This window comes from Hemicordylus capensis, chromosome 3 (assembly GCF_027244095.1).
Source record: "Hemicordylus capensis ecotype Gifberg chromosome 3, rHemCap1.1.pri, whole genome shotgun sequence".
NCBI lineage: Eukaryota > Metazoa > Chordata > Lepidosauria > Squamata > Cordylidae > Hemicordylus > Hemicordylus capensis.
In genome coordinates, this window is record NC_069659.1 from 54,016,154 (window position 1) to 54,040,533 (window position 24,380).

Consider the following 24,380-nt stretch of genomic DNA (forward strand, 5'->3'; position numbering starts at 1 on the left):
GTGGCAGTGGCCGCGGCGGGGCGACTGGCCCCGATGGCGGCGGCGGCCGCCAGCGAGAATGCGGGTGAAGCGGCGGTGGCCGTGGCGGGCGACTGGCCCCGATGGCGGCGGCACAAGTGCGGGTGAGGCAGCGGCAGCTGGCCGACTGGCCCCCGATGGCGGCGGCCTGTCGCCAAGGGAGTATGGGCGAGGTGGCGGCGGAGCTATAGGTACGGCCGAGGCAGCGGGGGAAGCCAGAAAGGGGAGGCCGAAGGTGGCGGGGAGGACTGGGAAGGACTGGGCCCGCTGGCGGCCGCACTCGGGGGGGGCGGGGGTGGTCTACTAGCGCCCGTTTATCTAACGGGCTGAAAATTGCTAGTATATTATATATTTGCATATGAACACATTGTAATTTAAAAACTGTCTGCAGTTCTTTAGGCTTTGTGACCAAGATTACGACTGTGCCAGTTCCAGTTCTTAGCTTAAATAGCGTTGGCAGGCATCTATCAAGAATATTTGAAATATGTTCTGTTCTCTTTGAACAAAAAATCATACTAGATCAGGGATGCCATTGACATGATGGTGAGAAATGGTATCACTCTCTCAAAACAGCCTAGCAGATTGCAGTTTCAAAATGTGTAGCTCAGATGCCTGTGATTTTCTCTCTATCTTCTGGCAAAGAAAACTTCTGTAGGACTGTGCTTTCTGTGTTTCCCTACCTCATCCAAGGGCCAGCCACAGTAGCAGCAACACCTTGAGAAGGTAGCATTTTCTTTCCTGCTATGGTGAAGATGATTTCTGGAAAGATCCAGTTCCTGTACTTGTTTGGTAAATTCTGAGATGCACACAAAATTAAAAGCTGGTCTATGTGTGAAAACAACAGTCAAGACCAAAATAATCTTGGTTGATCAACAAAGCTGTGTTGTTTTTCAGATTTCTTTCTTGTCCTCCTTTCCTGAGCTGGAGCAGTTGTCAATTATGAACAATCCCTGTGTGATGGCCACACCTTCCATCCCAGGATTTGACTATCGGCCATATATTGTCAGTTGGTGTCTCAGTCTAAAAGTCCTTGATGGCTATGTGATTTCTCAGAAAGAGAGGTAAGACAATTTAAGATCAGTGGATAATGAGTCTGGCTAAACTGAAGTGGCATGCTGTTATGTTCACCATATCTCCAATTCCTATCTATCTATCTATCTATCTATCTATCTATCTATCTATCTATCTATCTATTTAGATTAATCCTTTCTTCTGCTCCTCAGTTCTGCAGTTGGAATAACATGTCTAGATTATTTCATTTATATCTTATGTTTCTTCTATCTTGGAACAAAAGACAGTGTGCAAAGGGTTCCTGGCTGATCACTGCCCATCCAGGCACTGACCAGACCTACATCTGTTTGGCTTCAGCAAAGTGTCTACATCATTTCCCCTCAAACTCTGTCTAAGACCCATTAGAAAAACTGTGTAACTACCTAATTAGCATACATTATTTCAGCCACAGAATTCTTGACTCCGGGGCTATGCATGAAATCAGAACAGAGGTGGACAGGGTGGGGCATGTCAGGGCAGGATATTGTTAAGCAATTCTAGGAATGATGCTAGAGAATGGGATGTATGGCATTGGGAGTGAGCCACCGTGGAAGTGGAGGCTTAGACAGTTGAGTGCTGTCATAGCGTATAACTTACATTTGGTTTCACCCCACCCAAAGGAACACAGGGTATTAGGCCCACTTGTCCTTCATTCAGCAGTTTGTTTTTTAATTCAAGGACAGTAATTACTGGAATATGCTTGCTTGATTAAATTCAATCTGCTCTCTTGGCTTCTATTACTGAGATGTATCTGGACAATGTAGGGGATACTGTTTTGACCCAGATAGGAAGTCAACTTGCACCAGCCTAGGGAGGATGGGTACTGTTGCCTACAGAAATACCATCCACTTTTATGTGTATTCTGTGCTGGGGCTGAAGAACTGCAAGTTTATACAGGTGGACCTTGTTATCCGCGGGGGTTCCATTCCTACCAATTTCCGTGGATAACAAGTCATTGAGTGAATGGGAATGGTTGAGGTGGGGGGCAGGTTTCTGGAGAGCAGAAAAAGTCAGAAAAAAGGCAAAAACTAGTGGAAATAAAATAAAGTGCCATACTGTGCTCTGCAGGTCTCCATCTGTCCTCCCCCAATTGCCAATTTGGACAACTCTCCATGAAAAATTGTGGGAAAACATTCATTAAAAAAAACCAAAAAACCACCAGAAGAACCCCAAAATGGCTCCTTTAAGCAAAATGGTGGCTTAGGGACTGCAGATACATGGGTTTTAACCCTCTTGTATTCATGAATATTGATGTTGGGTGCATATTTTCTGACCACAGATACACAGAACTGTATTCTGCGGTACCACAAATAACAAGGTTTGCCTGTACTTTGTGGTGGGAACCAGGGGAAAATGTGAGAAATTGCTAGTGTACTAGTTATTCTACTAGCTACCAGATTATCTGGTTAGGCTCAGGAAAGTAGTTTCTGATTTAGAATAAAGGATCTGGATCATGTTCCATTGCATTCATAATGAAATAGGTTCTGTGCCTGTGCAGGGACCTCGCAGGTAGACTAACTAGCTCTTCGAGATGCCCACTCTACCCTGTATGTGCTCCATGCTTTCGTTGTCAACGGTTTGGGGGCATTACATCCTCAGTTTCTGTTTAACCGCCAAAGTGTCTATACCTCGGTATTGGCTCCTTGGTTTAACTGAAATAAGAAAAAGAAAAATTTAGGATTGAATTTCGGACTATTGACCTCAAGACTTCTTTTGATTATCCTTGCTTTATGAGTTTACTACAAAGAATAAAAAAGGACTTTGAGAGATGTGGTGAGGAGTTTGGACGGACATGGTGGGTGTTCGCCCCATCCGTGCCTAAATATGGAAACAAAAAAGACATTTAAGAGATGTGTGGGATGCCACGCTAAGTTGCCATCTACTGACCACCACAATTTGTGTTTGCTGTGTCTTGGTGAGCAACACAATACAGCAGCTTGTAAAATTTGTTGCTCGTTCTCTAAACAAACATTGAAAAATAGACCGCTCCACCTACGAGTGGCGCTATATGATGAGGCACTGCGGACACCGAGACCAAGCCACTCTTCGACATTGGAAATTACCTCAAGCTTGTTACTGAGCTCGATGTCAAGCACCCACAGACCTGCGACAGAGCAGTCTAAAACCGTGGCGTAAGAGCCTGTCTTCAAGAAGCCAAAAGAAGTATTGACGAAGACTCACAGGTGTAAGGGGGGGAAAGCAGAGATGCAACTCAGAGGAGGAGAGCACTTTAGTGCCCCGAAAGAGGCACTGCAGTAAAATGGCTAGCGGAACTCCGTCTCCAACACTGGTGCAAGATTGGAGCTTAGCATGGGAGTCGGAGAAGTCCTTGTCGACATCGAGTTCAACGCTGAAGGGTTTGATACCAAAGATGTCGATATCCATGCTGAAGGGCTCGACATTGATATCCTCACCGAAGGGCCCGATACCGAAGACGTTGATGTCGGCACCCTATGCTTCCGAGGGTTCGGCATTGATGTTGATGACCGACAACTCGACATTGACAACAGCATCAACATCGGCATTGAATGTGCCAGCGAAGCCTGCTTCAACATCGAGAAGGCATCTCCTTCTCTCCTCAGTGCAAACCCCAGTGCAGTCTCCTTCTACTCCCCAAAGGAGCAACGCAACAAGTGGAGAGATATATAAGGGACATATGGTGACAGAATATGACCAGGATGAGGGATTCTCACTGGATCAAGACAGGGCAAATTCACTGTTGAAACTAGTAGACTCCACATCTAGCACACCATTGGAGTTGACATTTAAAGGCTTTCTATGTACTGGCCTTGACGTGGATCAAGAAGTTGACAATGCTCCAGGAACACCTCCAAGAGCCCCATCAGTATCTCCTCTGCAGGGAACGAGACCACTTTGTATTTGTCACCATTACACACATTTGATCAAGCACCAATACAAAACATACCTGCTTTAACCAGGCCAAAAGCAACTCCTGTTCCATTAACAGCTTCTAGTGTATCTTTGGCCTTTGTGCCTATGACATGTAAATCCCCTAATCAATATGCTTTTTCACAGGGACTCCATTTGCAGCCTACTCAATCAATTCACAGAGAGCTGACACCCTCTTGCAGGTTTAGACATGCATTACCAGAGGATTATGCTGATTACCTCCATTGGAAGGCACAGCAGGAACCTGTTTTAGCGGCTACTGGAACACATGTTGCTGAGGCTTTTTCTGTGCAGACAGTCTCTGCTGCATGTCAAAAGTAGCCATTATAACCACTGCAACCTTATGCACCTTACCCTGAGTTACTGCAGGTGCCAAAGGTACCAGCAAAAGCGCCAGGTAAAAGAAAGAGGAAAGCAACTTCTCCTCCGGTCCCACAATCACCATCATCAGCAGAGGCCAAGGGGTACTCCACAGGGTCGGCAGAGTCAGATTCAGCCACCGGTCAGACCCACTCTCCAATGTGCCTCCAGGATTGTCCACATCCCCATCAGAAGGGCTAAGGGCTACCATGCTCTTATCATGTTCCCACTTATCCTGGACCTTCTGGTGCGGGAGAAGGGAAAGGTACTGTATCCAGATGTAAAATCCCTATGGATGACTGTGTGGAAGGTCGGATTTTAAAAAGAATACTGCTGAATAATAGAAGGCTGTCTACTCGGAACTATAGCAGCAAGTGGAAACTGTTTGCTAGCCATGCTCAGAGGCAACTTTTTCGCCTGTTAAGAGCCACGGTGAAGTAGGTGCTTCTATACATGACCTCATTAAACATGAGAGGATCAGGCAAACATATCAGTCAAGGTCCATTTCTTCTAGGCAAAAGGGGTGGGATGGAACAACTGTGTTCTCTCATCTGGAGTGTAAATGATTCATGAAAGAACTCAACAATCTATATAACTAACTGCCTGCCTGCCTGCCTCAATCAATCAATCAATCCACCAATAAAGCAGCCTATGGAACAGTGGAGCTTATCTTTAGTCTTGTTGTCATTAACGGAGGCTCCATTTGAACCAATGGAGACGGTGAGTTTGAGGATGGTCACGCTCAAAGTAGCATTCCTAATCACTATGACTACAGCTAAGCGTGTGAGTGAGCTGCCTCAGCCGCACATTTGTCAGGAATTCAGATGGCTGATATCTGCTCAGCAGCAGCATGGTCATCTCAACAGCTATTTATCAAGCATGATGCCATTGACTTGTGAATGGCAAGACAGTTTGAGTTTGGGAGAAGCGTGTTAAAGAGGGGTTGCCAATAAGCTAAGGGTCTACTGTGCCCACCACCATGGAAAAAGCTGGCTAATCACCCTTTTCATTATGAATGCAACGGATCACAATCCAGATAAACAGGTTGCTCACCTGTATCTCTTGATCTGGAAGTGATCCATTGTATTCATAAGACCCTCCCAGACCAACCCCGCAACAGTAAAATAAAAAATTAAGGAGAGGTCACTTACTAGTAATGAGACAGATCATCAGGAACAGGCAGTCTGCAAGAAAACTGAGGATGTAACGCCCCCAAATGCTGCTTACAACGAAAGCATGGAGCACATGCAGGGCAGAGTGGGCGTCTCGAGGAGCTAGTTAGTCTACCCGCGAGGTCCCTGTGCAGGTGCAAAACTCATTTCATTATGAATACAACTGATCACTTCCAGATCAAGAGTTACAGGTGAGCAACCTGTTATTCCTCAGATTTCTGGCTCTGTGAGACTTCTGTGTCCTGGCTTGAGGCCCTGATAGATGTGACTCAGAAATACGTGGCCTCCATGACAATTGTGGGTTTCCCCAGTTGTTTGTGGTCTTCCTACATTGAGCATTTCACTTCTGTTTCCTACCCTGTATTTGAAATGATGGTTTTATTTTTGTACTTCTTTTAATTTGATTTCATTTTAATTGGAGATACAATACTTTGTATTTTGAACAGAAAAGTATTTGTAAGGTTTTGAATAGTAAGGGCAATATTTCTTGTCAAGATGACTGGGTTTTTTGCTCCCTTTTAGTTTGAAAGCAGAATGGCTTTACAGTCAAGGAAAGGGAAGATCATTTCGACCAGGACAGCACATTCAGTTAGTACAATACCTGGCCAGTGTTTGTCCTCTTACAGCTATGTTTGGGCTCCAAACTGCGGAAGATGCCAAACTGGAAAAAATACTGCATAAACAAAGGTGAGAACACTATCTTTTTTGTCACCAGTTAGTAATATGATAAGAGAAAGAATTGTTTTCTGTGGGAGGAATATTGAAAGGATATCCCAGTTAATGCTGGCAGCTTCAGATCAGGCACTATCTGTGAACTGTCTCTTCTCTGCTGCCTGGAGCTGAGGACATCTGTGATTGGGTTATCCTTCCCATGTGCTCCCAGGCAGGACTAATTGAAAGGTATTACAATCCTTAAGAGCCTGGGATGGATAACCCCGCCCAGTTCTTTTAGTCCTGCTGCGCTCCTAGGCAGATCTCCATAGCTTCTCTTTGAAGTTGCTTTCTATTTGAATGCTTACCTTACAATTCTTTTTTCCTATTGCCTTATGGTCTGTTGTGTTACTTGCTCTACTGTCATTCCTCTTCTTTAAAAAAAACCTTAATTTGTCTTTACTTTCTCTTCTTCCTTCCTGTATGCCTATGGAGCATCAACAGGCTACTAGGAATATTCTTTTACCAAGAGGAGGGAGCAGAGCTGGCTTTCCTTTTGCAACTAAAGCCCCAGGCTCTCCACTTCCCGCGCTGCCACCCTCAACGGCCACGGCACACAATCTAGCTGGAGGATGCTGGATCGGGTCCCTCCCGAGCTCCACAGAAGGATGCCATATCGGTTCCTTCCCTTCCAGCCCATAATACTCAGAGCTGCACCAGAGCTCAGGAAGGCACAAAGCCGGCCAGCATGGGCCAGGCAGATGCCTTGCTCCCATTGAGGCTGAGATCCTAGCAGCAGCAGACGCGTGCCATTACCACTCTGGGTGCCAACGGCTTGGCGGGAAGGTCAGGAGCCACCGCTGATTGCAGCCACACCTCCCTGACTCCAACTTGCTGGCCACAGACTGCCAGGGAGCCAGAACTGGGCATAGGAGAGATGCTGTTGCAGCCTCAAAGAGAGATGCTACTTTGGCACTGGTGAGATTCCTCCTTGTCATGGCTAGTATAAATACCCACCCACCCCAGCGGGCCCCATTGATATGACGATAACTTTGCTCCAAGAAATGCCCACTACGTGGCAAAATTGAATTCAGGACACTCTAGCTCTATCCTTGAAGAGTGTAATGCAGAGGGAGAGGAGGGGCAAGAAGAGGGGCCAGGGGTCATTCCCCTTCATCCTCATCTGAGGACTCTGAAAGCCATTCCCCTAGAAAAGCCAAAAGGTAAAGGAAGCACACCAGGGAAATAAAGGCATCTTCATTCCACTAATCAAGGGGAAGCTGATACCGTGGTGGGGATGGGGGGATTCATTCCTCAGGGCTCTGGAAGGGAATCCTCTAACCCTACGCCTAATATGACAGTACCTGTAAGACAAAACGCAGGTGAGACAAGTTCTAATACTATATTACAGGCGTGCACAACTCAAATGACCTGGTGGGCTGAAACCGACCGTGACTTGGCTCATGGGGGCTGACGTCAATTTTTAGGGTGCTGATTATTAACGTAACACTTAATATCAATCAGTTATTAAATTAAATCAAATTAAAGTGAAATTAATTAAAATGAGTTTAATCAAAATTTAACTTTTGAAGTTCTGGCAGGCCAAGATTAATTTAAATTAATATAAATTTAATTACTTATTTACTTACAATATATACACAAACTTAAAATCAACCACAAATTAAAACCTTTAAAATTTTAATTGAATTAAAATTGATTCTAATAAAATAAATACAATGCAATTTGTATTATGTAAAATACATAATAAAATGCATTGTTCATCCTTTCCACCTCTGCCAAATCATCACATTTAACATGGAGCACTTGTAAGGAAAAAAATTAGAAGTTTTTCTCATAAATTTGGATGAGAAGATTACACTTTGATCAGAAGGGAGGGAGGAAAGAAAGAGGGAAAGGATGGGGCAGGAGGCTTGGCTTGAGAGAGAGAGGCTGCAGGCTTTATGAGAGGAGCCACCCCGTCCTGCCAAACCTCTGTGCTTTTTCTTTTACATTTCTGCTGCCGTGCAGCTGAGGGATTACTGCTGGGGGTGAGCCAGGAGTAGTCCTTCTCCCCTCACTCCCAGAGTGATGCAGGACCTGCCGTTTGGCCTCGCATCTCTTCCCAGCTGTGAGGCACGACTGTGCAGTGGAAAGATTGTCTCAGCCAAACGGCAGGCCCTTTGTTGCACTGGGAGTGGGAGCTGCCGCCGGGCGGCGGGGGAGGAGGATGACTACGCCTGGCTCACCGCCGCCCCCCCCCCCAGCAGCCATCCCTCGGCCATGTGGTGGCAGAAATGTAAATCTTTTTTTTTTAAATGCATGAAGGTTCAGGTCAGGAGGGAGATGGGGGTGGGGGGAGAAGCAGAATGGCTCTGTGGGCCAAGAAAAAAGGCCTCGTGAGCCACATGTTGTGCAGGCCTGCTATATTACAATGTACTATTCCTGTAGATATTCCAAATGACTCAAATATGCCTGTGATGCCTGTGGAGACTCCACCTAGGGACCCAGGGCAGGATCCACTGAGGAGAGGGAGTGGTCTGATGACTAGGACAATCCTGCATCTACCCTGTCACAGCGTTTTGTTTTCCCAGGAAGATTTTGTACCTCTTGTGAGCAGGGCCATCAACTTGTTGGGGCTTCAGCCCACAGTACCTACAGAATCATCACCCCCTACTAAAGGAACTCTGGTGTTCTCCAAGCAAAAAACCAGAGATGTGGCTTTACCTTTAACAGAACTGTTTGCTGACACAGTTAAGGAGGAATGACTACTGCCTACATCTAATCGGAAATTGTTACCAGTAGCTAATAAATACTACTCTTTACAGCAGGAGGCAACTGATATGTTCAAAGTTCATCCCACAGATGCACCAATGGTAGCCCTGTTAAGTGGGGCACTGTGCCCTAGAGACAGAAAATCAATGCTCAAGGACCAAAATGATAAACGCAGAGAGGTCTCCTTTAGAAGAGCAAATGAGGCTTCTTCCTTATCTATGAGGGTGTCAGCTGCAGCATCTATGCTATCCCATGCCTCTGTAGTATGGTTGGATGACTTGATCCAAGATCCTCCGCTTGACACATGTAGCCTTAGACATCAATTAATAAAGATCCAAAAGGCCCAGGCATTTTTGTCTGATGCCATTTTGGATGCTATAGGACGTCTGCATCCAGGACATCTACCGCAACAGTCGTAGACAGATGCAATTTGTGGCTAAAACATTGGCCTGTAGACACAGCTTCGAGAACAAATCTGGCTGCTGTACCTTTTGACGGGGTAAAGCTTTTTGGAGAAGAGGATCTCAAAGAAGTATTGGTGGAGTAAAAAGAAAAACGCAAAACAATGCTGATACCTCTGGCTCCACACCGACAGGAATGTCTAGCACCCAGGATGAAGTTCCAGTTCCAGCCCTAGTTCCAGCCCTTTCACTTGTTCCAACCCTCCTTTCAGGTTGAGGGACAGGGGTTTTAGATCCCAGCGCCCCCAATGGAACACGTAGCGGGGGGCCAGAGCATATAACTGGAACTGACAAAGCTTCACAAAAGCTTCACCAGCCCAGACCACAAAAGCAAAAATGACTTACCTGTAAAGGGTCTGGAAGGGCGACTGTCAGGTTTCTTACACGGGTGGCAGGAAACCACCACGGGCCAGTGGGTGCTAAGTACAATCGCAACAGGATACAAAATAGAAGTACTTACTATTGCTCCCAACAGATTTATACCCACTCCAAAATTGTGTTGGCCTGCCAAACACATAGGTTTATTAAACTCCTGATGGAAATATTAAACTCCTGATGGAAATAAACACAATAGAATTGGTCCCACCATCTCAATATGGCAAAGGGATTTATTCAGTCCTATTCACTGTAACTAAGAAGGACAAATCACACAGGGCTGTTCTGAACTTGAAGTTCCTGAACCGTCAGGTTCCGAAGCGCAGGTTCCACACGGCATCTCTTTGCTCCATAATGGAATCTCACCAACATCTAGACCTATTAGGTCCATAGATTTAAAGGAGGCATACTTACATGTTCCAATACATCCCTATAGTCGAGATCTACCAAGGTTCAAGTACTGTGGGGTGCACTACCTGAACAGGGCCCCCAAGGTGCTGGCACCTTTGATCTCTCACCTGAGACTACAAGGAGTTCATATTTTTTCTTACTTAGATGATCTGCTTTTGAGGTCACTGTCCATGCTGGCAGCATCAGGGGACCTTCAGCTAACTCTGCAAGCGCTAGCCCAGCATGGGTTCCTTGTAAACAAAGAAAAGAGCCACCTGACACCATCATACAAGATCTCACACATAGGGGTACTAATAGACTCCTGCAAGGACAAACTCTTCTTAACCAGAAGAGTGACTAAACGTTCTTCAAGGTAGGTGGTAGCAGAGGTAATTTGGGCTTGGGAAGCAAAATTACTATCATTAGCAAGACTTCTCGGCCTAATGGTGGCCACCTTAGACTCGGTACTGTGGGCCAGGTTTCACGAGGGCACTGCAGTGGTTCCTACTAAAATTTCGGAATCCTATAGCCAAAAAGACCAACATCACACTGTCCATTCCTCAACACATCCTGGCCTCTCTACAATATGGCTATACCGATAGTGTATTAAATACCATGCTAGTGTCCACTAGAGACTCAACAAAGCACACATACCAATATACGCAGAAAGCTTTTCTACGCTGTTCGGCTAGACAGTCAATTTGCTGTGGTGTTGTGATGATTAAAGATCTAGCCTTTTTACAAGAGGGCTTGGACAAGGGGATAAAGGCAAATACGCTGAAGAGACAGGCGATGTCTTTTGTTTTCAAGGGACAGAGTGTTGAATCATTCTTATATTAAAAGGTTCCTGCAGGGAGCAGCCTTGCTCTCCCGCTTGTTGGTACATCGGTTTCTATCTTGGGACCTACACACCATGCTATGAGCATTACAGGGACCACCCTTTGAACCTATAAGAGCCATACCATTAAGACTCTTATCCTACCAGACCATTTTCTTGATAGCTGTAACTTCAGCGCGTAGGATCTCAGAATTGCACACCTTGTCTACCCACAAGAATCACTGTGTATTTTCAACTGGCTTCGTATTTCTCATACCAGACCCCTTCTTCAGACCTAAGGTGACTTCGACATATCATCCCTCGCAGGATGTCATCTTACCATCTTTCTGCCCTAGACCTGTACATCCAAGGGAATGTGAATAGCACAAATTGGATGTACAAAGATGTCCCAAGATGTACTTAAAGCATACAGAGGGCTTTAGGCATACGGAAGCATTATTTTGTGAATCTTTCTTCCGGCTTCTATGGGCAACCAGTTTTCTTATTCTACAATTGCCAGATGGATACAGGCATGCATATCTTTGGCATATGAGTCATTACATTTACGCTTACCAGAGCACATACTGGTGCACTCTACAAGAGCAGCGGCCACATCCGCCGCTTTTTCAACTAACACACCTATGCAGGAAATTTGCAGAGCAGCTACTTGGAAGGTACCATCCACGTTTGCAAAGCACTACAAGATTGATTTGTATGCTTCCTCCTAGGCAGCATTTGGTTGCAGAGTGCTTCAACAGGTTCTTCCCCCAGAATAGGCAAGGACACTCCCTCCCAGAGAGTGTTATGGCCAGAGCTGTGGTATGTCCCAATCAGAGATGTCCTTGGCTCCACGCAGCAGAGAAAGGAGCATTGGTTCACTTACTGTGAAGACGACTTCTTACTGTTGGAGCCGAGGACATCTTGGCCCTCCCAGACAGTGTCCTGACCTACTCCATGGGAAACCTAAGAATACCATGATGCAAAACCTTTGGGACACATTGCTGTTCTTTCTGTATTACTCTGTTAACTGTTTCTATAGTTATTACATTCTGTGTTACTCAAACAATTGGCCTAAAAGAACTGGTTGGGTTTATCCATCCCGGGCTCATAAGGCTTGTAATATGTTTCAGTTAGTCCTTTCTGAGAGCACGTGGGAAGGATAACCCAATCAATGATGTCCTCGGTTCCAGCAGCAAGAAGAAGCCTTCACAGTAAGTGAACCAATACTCCTTTTGTGTTCAGTGGCCTGCCTTCCACAAAGACTTCGGCATTGAACCCTAACTTGTGTTTGCACATTTGCTGCTACAAAAAAGTTGGTGGTTCTTATTGCCACTCTGTCCCATTCACCACCTTGTTTTGTTTTGTTTTTCAGGTTGCATCAGAGACAGTTGATGTACCAAAGTCAAGCTGATGAATCACCTGTTCCCTCAAATATGAATAAAGGCATGCCTGTTACCAGTGAGCCAAACAGCCCTCCTTATGGGCCACAAATAATGACCGAAAGTGGTAGGACTTGCACACATGCTTTCGTCTTTACTGGTGATAAGACCTGTTGTCCACTATACAAGTAACCAACATTAATGGCCCAGTTCAGACGTACAAGTTAAATGGAGTTAAGCATGGCTGAGGTTTCAGTTCTTAACTCCAAATCACGCCGCAGCTGTTCACCAAACCATGGCCAGCCAAACTCCAGTTGAAGGAGAGGGGATCCCCTCCCTGCTGCCCCACCACCTCTATGATTGGAGTTTGGAATAAGCACAAAACCATGGTTATAGCTGAGTCAGCATTTGGGCGTAATGCTTGGGTGGCAAAACCTCAGTTGTTGGCAGCAAAACTTAGAGATAACTGAAGGTTCCAATTGGAGTTTGCAAGGCAAACCGGAGTTGGCTCATAACCGCAGTTTCATGTGTTCGGGTGTACTGTAGTTGCAACCTCGACCAGCTATAACTGTAGATCTGGATCGTGATCTATTGCATTCATAATGAATGGGTTCTGTGCCTGTGCGAGGTGTAGACACTTAGGCGGTCTAATAGAAACTGAGCAAGACACAGCCCAACTGCCAAAGATAACAGGAGCACGGAGCACGTGCAGGGCAGTTGGAGGCATAGCAAGGAGCTACTCAATCTGTGACGTCCCTGCTCAGGCGCAGAACCCATTCATTATTAATACAACAGATCACCTCCAGATCATCAGTTACAGGTGAGCAACCTGTTTTTATCCTGTATGTCTGAACTTTGAACTGTGGTTATCCTTTGTCAGCTAGGGCCAGAATAGGAAAACATGGGGAGTTTGGGGGCGAGGGAGTGTGGCAATATGATATGGCTAAGAAGAGTGTGGGAAGAAACTGACAAAGGGACTGAAAGAGCTATACAGTGTGGGAGTACTGATAGGTGGCTCTGAAATAGGAAATCAGCAACACATGACTAGGTAGCAGGATCTCGGTCTTATTACAACCAGATATTACTTCATTCTGAGAAAGTGGAGGAGAACACTTTTTTGAGTTGTGGCTTCCTACAGTCTTATTAGTAAACTCCCCAAAGTACTTGCCTGCTCATATGTGTCTCTTTATTTTAAAAAGCTTTTGCTGCAGTGACAACTTTAATTCAGTTCTTGAGAATGATTACAGCTGCCATTTGCCACCATTATTTAGCTTTATCATCATCATCTACAAGAATGGGACAGGATGACTCTTAAAATGTCATTCTATACTCTTTTAAAAGGCAATTGGCTGCACCCAGCTGCCACAATATGCTGCTTATTCTTAAGAATATTTAAATACCACTTTCCAACAAAAATGTTCTCAAACCGGCTTACATTGGAAAAAGCGATGAAGGTTCCTTGTCTCAAAAGAGTTCACAATTTAAAAAGAAACACCGGCAATAGCCACTGGGGGGATGCTGTGCTAGGGTTGGGATAAGGACAGTTGCTTTTTCCTTGCTAAATATTTTCTTAAAAAGAAAAGCCTAGAATTTGTTCACCCAGGCTTTCAGTCAGTCAGTCCTTTATTGCGGTCATAGACCAATACTTAGTAAAACATACATACTTACAAAAAAAAACAACTCAGCATAATAAATCAAACAGATTGTAATGCAATACTGACAGGTTAAAATTAAGACAGTTGTGGTGAACTCCAGATAGAGCTTACTGAAAGCCAAAGAGAGCAGAGGACCCTCCATTACAATCATAAAACAGGAATCACGGAAAAAAGAAAGCAAAACATTATTGAAAACCTAAGCGGATGTTGCAAATGATATAACAGTACCTTGCCATTTTGCTAATTAGGTTGTCATCAAGACTGGACAGTAAATACTTCAAATAGAAGTCATCCAAATGCCCAGGAAAACGTTGCAGCAAAGGGGACACTAATCTTAAGCGGGCGTCCCTATAGAAATTACAGTATAAAATGGCATGCGCAGTTGTCTCCACTTGACCAGACCCCCAAGGGCAAAGTTGAGCAGAGAAAGGGGTACCTTTAAATCTTCCCTCCATAACAGCAGATGGAAGCGCATTAAGACGGGCGAGCGTCAAAGCACGTCTAAATTTAGGAAATTTAGATTTAGGAATGGTAATTAGACTCAAATAGCTAGCTGGTTTAATGTTAAACATTTGATCCCCCAGAAAGACATTCTTAGGCAAGGAAGCAACTTCTTCCTGCAGTTCCATGTCCTTGATACGTCGTTTGATCTCAATCCTGGCTCGATCATATCCCATTTTGATAATCTCATCCTGAGAAAAACCATAAAAACCCAGGCTTTTGGTTAGTTTCTAGTTTTTAATACTTTGAATGTTGTGTGTTAAATTATTTTAATGTTTTAATGTTTAACTGATTTTAATAGTAAATTACCCAGAGATGCTAATTTTGGGAGGTATAGAAATATGTTTAAATAAATACATGGAATGAGCTTGTCCCAATGAGCACACTAGGTCACATCTTTCAGCTTTAGCCTAATGAGGATAATAAACTTGGCTGCCTTTTAGGGCTCTTTTAAGATTAATGAGATAATCAGTGTTCTCTCATTTTTTTCATCTGTGTGCGGAATGAGTTTTGTTCTGGGTGGCAGTATCAAAGCAGTGCATGCACACATGCATTCAGAGTGGGGCTTTCCTGATTCAGCCTGAGCGGGATCTAAAATTAACTGAGCGGACATCAGAAAATGTGTGAGCGTGTGCACATGCACACACCTTAGAGGGAGCAGTGGAGAAAATGTACATGAAATTGTTCGGTTGCTTAAGAGAAGGCCTTTAAAACATGACTATATGTTCACTGCTGTGTTTGGTGGCGGGGAGGTATCTATGAAGGGCATGGCTATTGCAAGGTCTCCTGGGGCCTTTTGTGCACAGATACCAGGTCCAGCCCAAGCCCCAACTATGCCAAAGATGGCATGATGAGCAGCTCTTCCATTGGAGTGTAATGCATCATGCACCACTCTTCCCCTTTCCATTAGCATGCAGAGTGCACTATGCACACCTCTCTTTCTCCCTCCCTGCTGTTGGTGGAGTGGGAGCTCTCTCCATTTCCTTATTGGTTGCTGTCACTCTTCTTCCTTCTCCCTGATTTTTGAAAAATCAAAGGAAGTGGAAGGAATTGTGGAGAAGTGGAATGGTGGGCTTGAAAGCCTACCACTCTGAATTTCCACATTTGTACTCCTCCCCACCCTCTGCCATTCTCCCTCACAAGAGGGTTGTATCAGCAAACCAGGATGGGTTGACTCAATCTCCTGCTCTTAGGTAGGGACAATAACAGAGCTTTCCACGTGACCAGGAGGGAGGAGCAATCCGCTCAACCTCAGTTTTTTTGCCTCATTCAAGCAGGTGCCCAAACGTTTTTGCTCCGTGCTTCTGTGGCAATTAATTTCGTGAATTTCACATACTCAGCTTGTTTGCCCCGTGCTTTCCCTGTTGGTGACTAGTACTAGTCAGGGGGAAGCAGGGGGACAGAATAGTAGGCTCTCAGCCAAGTTTGCTCTCCATTCTCCACTTACAGCGCTTAGCAGTATTTCAGTCATGGCTGCCTGCACCCCTTACAGCGAAAGAGAGGACCAGCAGGAACGGGGGATGTTCAATAATGCTCTTTGGGGGTTCACTCCTGCACACATGGGTGGGGGTTAATTAAGTTGATTATTATTAGTAGCAGTGACTGTCATTATTATTACTGCTTAGAAAGTAAGCTGATGTAATTTGATTCCATTCTGCCTTTCCAGAACCTGTTCTAAAAAAAAATAACTGGGTTGGGCCAAAAACCAATGATGACCATTCTTATGCAGCTAAGAACATCTTTCCAGCCTCTGTACAAGCTGAAAGGGATACTTGTAAGGACCTTTATCTGGAAGATATACAAACTGATGAGGACAAGCTGAACAGCAGTCTTCTCTCCTCAGAGTCTACTTTTATGCCTGTTGCTTCGGGGCTCTCTCCAGTGTCTCCAACTACTGCAGAACTGAGGCTTCATGGAATCAGTATTGATGTAGGAGGTTCTGATTTTGAATTTATAAGAGAGAATAATAATAAAGAAGGTGAAGAAAAGCAAGAAAAACTTCCTATGGTTCTTAGAGAGTGTTCCATCAAATCGGCAGAGATTGTGGAAATTCAGAAGGAAGATCAAGAGGAAGGAATGCTGTCCAATTCTAACTTACCAGTAGCCATTATTACTCCACTTGCTGACAGCAGCAGCTGTCAAGCATCCTCTGAAGACCATGCTCTGAAAACCTTCGAGCAGCACACTCATGAGGATAACTTAATCAAAACTGTTTCCCCTGCCAAATCTCTAGAAGACATAACTGCTGATGCATCTGTTACTTTAATCCAAAAGAAACATGAGGTTGAAGCAATGAACAGAGCAGCCACCAAACTTCAAGCCAGATGGAGGGGATTTTACACAAGGAACCACCATCCCAGAGCTAAGGAAGTGCGCTATGAAATTCGACTTGGCAGAATGCAGGAGCACATTATGCATTTAACTAAAGAAGTAGAAAAGTAAGTTGGCAGCCATCTTGAAGATGAAACTAATTTTGAGCTTAGATATAAAGTTTGTCTAGCTGCTAGCAGAGGGCAGCATCCAAAGTATGTTAGTCATGATTAATTTGACTCATTGATTTCAGTTGTGCTTAGTCATGGTTAACTAGTCTGCATGCTGCCCAGGGTCATCGAGATGGTAGCAGGATACAGCTGTAGCAGCCTCCTCAGTTGATAAGAATGTGTTTCTTCTCATGTTGTCTCTAAATCTAAGCCCACCAACTGCAGACTGTTTCAAAGACAACAAAATACATAATTTCCCCTTCAGAACAATCACCTTGATGTTTAACATGCAAAAAAGAAAAACTTCATCTTTTCTATTTCTAGCAAAAAGAATTTTTTTTAGATAAATGTTAGTAAATTTTAAGCTAATAGTTGCAAGTCCACACTTGCAAATCACTGCTCTGATAAATTGGAAGAACTGAAGCAAGTACGATTGATGGATATAGTTGCAACAGTGTTAATTCTTTTAAAATCTCTATATATGCTTTGGGTTTTACCATTTGTAGGTTAAAAAAAGAAAAAGATGAAGAGAGGCTTCAAAGGCTAGTGCAAGAAGAGGCTGTCAAATTCCTTTGGGATCAGGTGAATATCTTACTCCTACAATCATTCTTGGGCTTCATATTCATAAGAACTGTCTGGAAGACACACTGAAGAGAAATGTTTGCCATGTTGTATAGATGAAAGGGACACTCCACAAAGGACAGATATCTCCCTAATACAGCAAACTGCATGTAAACTTGCATACATCTCTCTTTCACTGTACATAGTTACTGTGGGGACCTGCTGTTAATCGGGGTTGATGTGGTATATGCTGTTGCTTGCACGAAAGTGATTTCCATTTGGCATGCGTTAAACAAAAGCAAAGGAGGGCTTAAGGCCTTGGTGAATGGTGACTTATTTAGTGTGTGATGTTTTTTTGCATACAACAAAACAAACTGCCAAAATGATTTATAAAATGTTACACTAAGTCGTGAATGTGTGGCCCAAGCTGTTGATTAAGTAACAGAATTAAGTGTCATACTATTGATGTTTGAATATTCTTCTAGATATGTGTGTAGTCCTTTCCCACACCCTCTCTTTAAAAAATAAATCATATACTGCTTTTCAGTGTCAGTGGATTTTTATAGTTAGTGAATTTTAATAGTAACAGATACTGATGTTTCTGTCTTCATATATTTGTATTTTGTTTCTTCTCCACACCTTTTCATGTAACAATAAATATTCAATATATTTATATTAAAATAGGATAGAATAATATTTGGTGCTGGTCCTAATAACTCTTGTACATCTCAGTTTCAGCTACCAAGAATGTAGCCTTCAGTACTGCAACATATGTGACACATTTATCTTAAATGAAAATTGTGCTTACATTGCTTTCATTTCATTATAAAACTTTATTTTTGTGGTATTTACAGGTTAGATCCATTCAGGAATGGCAGCTTTCAATAAATCCACCTCTAAGTACAGTCTGGCAACATAGTATTCCAACACGTAGCATTTTGAGTTCCTCCAAGCTACCTGTGGAGTCATCTGGACTAAATCAAGCATCTTCTCCTGTTGATTGTTCTATCTGGTTAAGTTCAAGTGCTGACACTTGTCATCAGAAATATTTGCCAGGATTTCCTGACTCGGGTTTCCATTCCTGTGTGACTGACCAAAATTGCCTTAATGAATCACAGTTCTCCCAAGAAGATTTGGCAGAAGCCAATGAGAACTCTCTAGGGAATTCTTTGGAAACAGTCAAGCTGCGTGAATATTCTTCTACAGGATGCCCTTCAGATGCTGAGGAGGTCCCACTGTTCTATGGAGAATGTAGTAAACACAGTTTCAGCAGTGAGCAGGACACTAGTCTTCTCCAGCAGTATTTAAAATCAGTTGAGCAGCTAGAGGAGGCAGGTAACAAGACAAGTTTCAGAAGTGAAACAGAAAATAGTAAATCCCAGACAGCTATCTCATTAGAAAGCCAAAATAACTCATGCAATGTGTTGGGCTCTCAAAATGTGCTTTCATCAGCAGAAGAAGGAAATGGTCAAGCAGCAGAAAGATCTAATCTGAATGCAGAAATGGCAGAAGAGAAACAAGCAGACTCTGACTCTTCATTCCAAGCACTTCCTGTTAGCATAACTGTGTAGCAGTTATAAACCTGTCTGAGGGGGGCAGGGTTAGAAAAGCCAGCTAACACTTTTTTTTGTTATTTATACAAATATTCATATTTTTCTTGGAGGCTGTTCTAGACTCCAGCTCTTATTCTCTTGGTACAGCTTGGTTTGTAAGCAATTTTGTTAATCTAACTTTTTTGACTGACCCTGTGTTAAACTGTAATAAGTAAGGTTCACTATGATGGACACAATGCACTTAATTTAATTTTTTTATGTGATTGAATAATAACAGGTTTCTGTGAAATATAATTTTGCAGATTCTAACTGCTTTTCCTATGAACTTAGTTGAACTAGGCAGCTAATGTTTTCCGCAAAAGACAAAGCATACGTTCTTATAGATTAGCATGAGGGGAGAAATTAAAATAGTTAAGAATACTTTGTAATTTGAGGAAAATAAGATATTTAAAATAACAACAACCTAAGAACGGTGTTTTGATCAATAGTTCAAACAAGTATGCTTAAACTCAGGTACTAAGCCATAGCCTGGTTATTTTATTTGCCAGCCTTGCTACATGTACAGATGGTCTTGGTTTTGAAGAAAAGACAAAATAGTCCACTTGCCAATATACAAAATGGGCTCATTCACATGATCTGAAACAGGGTCAGATCCTCAGTTGTATGCACTCAAAAAGCACGGTAGGAGGAGGGGAGAGTGATTGTTTGGGAGATGGGTAGGATGGCTCTTTGTCCACTCTCAGTAAAATGCTGGCGATGGAATGTGGATAGGGCAAGTCTGTCCTATCCTGCTCCCATCTCCCACACGATTACTCTCCCCTGCTTCTACCTTCCTTTTTTTGTTTACACAATTGCAGATTGGAAGAGCATGCAGCCCTCCTGCCCTGGCTGGCGACAACTCTGGCCCTGTTTCGGGTCATGTGAACATGCCTAACATATTTTTCTAAATATGATTGCTGACTTCATGCAGCTCAGTCCTTTGTCATCTATTGATGCAGTTGTTTGACTAATAACTCAATTTCTTAGAAAAGAAAAACCTGTGTTATGCAGCAGTATCAGCTAGGAACTCTCAAGGGCTAAGGCATTGTTAGGAAGGGAATGGGGCTTGCCTCAGCCTCTAGCACTGCATTCCAAGGACCACAATAAGAGGTCTGTTCCCTTTTGAATAGTGTAAGTAGTTTGGCAAACTACTACAATGGGTGGGTGGGTGGGTGCTTTGGCTATTCTAGTGTAAGTTTCTGTGGATGCTGCAGCAACTGAAACAGAACTGGGCTGTGTATGTTTCAAGTAATTCCACGATTCACATTGTTGTCTGCTTATAATGCTTCCCCTACAGTCATCTTCACCTGTGCACTCAATGACTGTGCATGTGTTGTGGATGTGATGTGCCAGGTAGTCACCACCTCTGCCAGAGTTCTAAGTCCATGCAGAGGAAGCTGAATGCATGAACCCTGGGGGCATGACTTGGCAGTACACTCTTGTTTTGCCCCTTCTGCATATTCAGCAACATGCCTGAACAGGGCTTAGTTGGCAGGTATGTAAGAGAAGTTTAGTGGTTGGTTTTGCTCACTGCTGAAAGGAAGTTGACCTCTAGACAAATAGTCCTAGTGACTATTAGTCCAAGTTCTAGTGACTTGTAGGTCTTGGGTTTCCTTGCGTCATTGAGTCATAAGTCCTTGTGTTTTTAACTGTTGAGGAGACTGTTATGGTGACTCTTCTCAACACGGAGCCCACTAGCTTATATAGGTAAATTCTGACATTGTTTTTTCCATGTTATGAAATTACTGTCACTAGTGGTAAATATGTATTGGAAACATATAGATGTGGTTGTGGTTTTTTCCAATATTGTTTAGACATGAAACAAAGGTTCTAAGCTGTGTAAGGAGCAATGAGTCAATCACACAGCTTGCCATGGAGAAATTATTTTGCCATATATGTATGGATAGGTATACTGTAAAAATGATTTAAGTTTCACTTTCAGATTTACCATCACTGTATTTGGAAAATGAGAACTGATGCTGTGATCTTATATTTGAAAACCAAAGATGAATATAAGCAAGTTTAATTGAGGATTTGCTCAAGGTGGCCTGCTTCCTTTCCACAAGATTATCCATGCATCTTAACATTTCAGCAGTTATTCCCCCCTCTTTCACTCCCCTCCCTCTGTTTTTAAAATGGGTATTACTAGTATTTCCTTGCTATGTCCTAACTGTAGTCCATATTTCAGTCTTGGAAATAAAATTAATCCCTTTATGTAACATCAGCATAAGGCTAATGCGCCACTTGTCTTTTACATAGGAATTGCCCATGCCACCAAACAAACTGATTTGTTTGGTCCAGAATGTAGATCAAGCCTTTGCACTCCTGCTCTCCCGTTTCCTTTTCAGCTCGGTTGTGCAGCCATGACTTTTCAATCCTGACTTGTACAAACCAGGAACCGTGTTTTTAACTCTGTTTAACAAGTCAGGATGTAACACCAGCTTCAAACTGTGATTTGACGTTATGGCTTATAAATCAGAATTAACCACAGTTTCTGGCTTCTCATGAGCTGAAGAGCCATGGATTAACAAGTCATAATGCCTGGCCGTAGAAGGGAGGGCAGAGCATGTGGATTCAACTTGTGTATCCAATTGACAAACCAGCCCAAGTGGTCAGTTTGATTAAATGCTTACTTGGTGTGACAGGACCCTAAAAATGATGGCCGTCATGATGTGCAACACCAGTGTTGACCATTGGCTGGCACTGCTGCACATGTGCCAGATAACCCCAGCAGTATTGCATAACTACTAAAAATCACATCTGCAGTTGTACAGTAACTGTGTAAGTATAACAGTATAAGTAGTGCTGCGCAACTGCGGGCATGCACAACTGCCCACGTGCGCAATGCCACTGGGACTGCTTGTCGTGTGCAGCAGCACTGGCTGATGGCCAATGCCAACATTGCATTGCATGTCATGTCAGCCATAAGGCATGATCTAATTCAAGTTATGTATTTTTAATTCTCATTAATTTGAATGTGAGAGTTAGTTTAAGCATGTGCTAAAATGACTCTCATTGAAGTCCATGGAACTTAAGTTTGTTTAGCTTTGGGCTGGTTTTTTGGACTTTGTACAACTTTAGTAAGGCATGACACCTGCATCTTTGATGATTGAAGGAATTTTCTGTGTTAACTTAGAGGAACCCTTAATAGGGATGTGCACGGACTGGTTCAGAGGCCCTTTTATGGGCCTCTGAGCTGGTTCGAACGTCTGGTGGTTTGAAGGTGTGTGTGGGGGGGGAATATCTTTAAGCACAGGAGAAGGTGCTCTTACTCCTCCCACTGCATTTCTCCTGTTGGCGCTGCCTTTTAAAATGGTCTGGCGGGATGGCAATGTACCTCCTTGCCACCCCAGGGCCTCCTCAGATCAGAAGTGCCTGGTGCGCATGCCATGCGTTTGTGCAACGTGCATTCACACCCAATGTGCACACGCACATCGAGCACTTCTGGCCTGAGGCGGCACCAGGGTGACAAGGAGGTATGCTGCCGCCCCGCCAGACCTTTTTAAAAGGCAGTGCTGGTGGGGGAAATGAAGTGGGAGGCTTAAGAGCACCCTCCCCTGTCCTTAAAGATATCCCCCCCCCATTTGAACTGGCAGGCGTCGGTTCTGTGCACTCCACTAAGCCCTAAATGTATTTCTGATGAGACTGTGAAAATGAGACAATTAAAACTCTTGTGGTGATGCAAAGCACTTCTGCCTTCAAGCTGGCTTGATTTTTTTTTTAAAGTCTTCCACAGAAATTATCAGGACTTGAAGGAAACGCCCTGAAGTTTCATAGTGTGCCATTTTTCATGTAGCAGTGGAACTTGAAGAATTATGTGCAGAAAAGCTCTTCCATTGAATCCATATGTATTTAATACAAGGTTAGTTTGCTTTTATGCTCACTGCTACATGTAACAGCCAAAATGTTTTTGATGTGTGAAAATGTGCATAACATATTCCAATGTGTGATCTTTTTGCCTTTTGCTTTCCTAAACTAAGCAGTTTATTCTGTTTGGTATGCTTTGCTTATATATAAGTCAGATAAGAGACTTTGGGCTACCTTTGGCAGAGCTGTAGAACTTGTTCCTGTATAAATCCCCCCCGCAAAAAGCACTCAACCCAGATTAAGTTAGATTACCTAGATTAAACTAGGATTCCCCCCACCTCCATCTTAAACTAGGATCCCCCCCCCGATTAAGTAGATTAAGCTAGGATTCCCCCACCCCCAGCTCTGAAGCTGCCCCCTAGATGCCCAAAGGCCCCAAGCCACCTGTGTTTGCCTTTTCATGGCAAAGAAGAAAAAGGGAATGACGATACCCTCTTAACAACTAGAGTGCATCATGTTTCCTGTCTTCATGCAAATAGTCAGTGGTACAATTTTGAAAGCAGTGTGCTAATATGGATGCTTTGCCCTCATGTATCCTCTCTCTTTATCATGAAAGCACACTGACCCTGTGTTGAAAAACATGTTAATACTCAAAGGATTCTTAAGTCCAGAAACTTAATAGTATTGGAGCACACAGACACACTTATAACCTGGAGAATTTTCTGGCATTTGCTTCATTTCTATTGTATGTAAAGTATTTTAAGTTATCTTAAGCATTCTGATCAGTAGGTTTTACTTTCAAGTAAATATGTGTAAGATATGACTGTGGAAAAACAAATTTCTCAGTTGTCCTTTCTTCAAAGAATGTGAAACTAAGAACATTGTCTATTGATGAAGACAGATTAGTCAGCAAGGATAAATAGGGTAAATCCTGCATAGGATCTTCAGAGGTATATGGTTTAACAGTGCTATTACTGAAATCAATAGTAAAAAAAAAAAATCCATCTTCATAAAGGAAATATGAGGGAAAGCCTCTTCTCAAGAGGCTCTTAGAATTTTATAATGTGTCCATGAAATGCTTTTGCCACAATGCAGAAAGGCAATGTGATTACAAGCTGGATAATTGCAGCTTGCTCAGGTGGGAGCAAATGAAAGTATCAATTGCTACAAATTTAATTTAGGCGTAGTATAACTTTTCTACTTTTTTTTTTTTTAAGAAAACAAAATAACCTGCATGTGACAATTTTTTAAAGTTTGCATTTGAGAATAAAGTGTCCTGATGCAATGAAATAAAGATGTTTTCTGAATCGTTTGACATGCTTGTCAACTTGTAGAACATTCCTGATTTGCTACAAAATAATGTTCATGTTTTCAGTGACAGAGCTTTCTTTGCCCCATCGGTGACTGGAGTTTGTGACACCTTTAGGGC

The 24,380-nt window shown here is 43.3% G+C and overlaps 1 protein-coding gene across 3 annotated transcripts in view; it reads left to right on the plus strand.

The window, feature by feature from the left end:
- CEP97 (centrosomal protein 97) overlaps positions 1-24,266 on the plus strand; it is a 30,955-nt gene extending 6,689 nt beyond the window's left edge. For all 3 annotated transcript variants that reach the window (XM_053312647.1, XM_053312648.1, XM_053312649.1), the window contains exons 6-11: positions 913-1,079; positions 6,033-6,197; positions 12,349-12,482; positions 16,178-16,949; positions 17,498-17,573; positions 18,407-24,266. In XM_053312647.1, the coding sequence (XP_053168622.1) occupies positions 913-1,079; positions 6,033-6,197; positions 12,349-12,482; positions 16,178-16,949; positions 17,498-17,573; positions 18,407-19,123 (2,031 nt within the window). In that variant the 3' untranslated portion in view covers positions 19,124-24,266. The remainder of the gene's footprint in view (positions 1-912; positions 1,080-6,032; positions 6,198-12,348; positions 12,483-16,177; positions 16,950-17,497; positions 17,574-18,406) is intronic.
- The last annotated feature ends 114 nt before the right edge of the window (positions 24,267-24,380 follow it).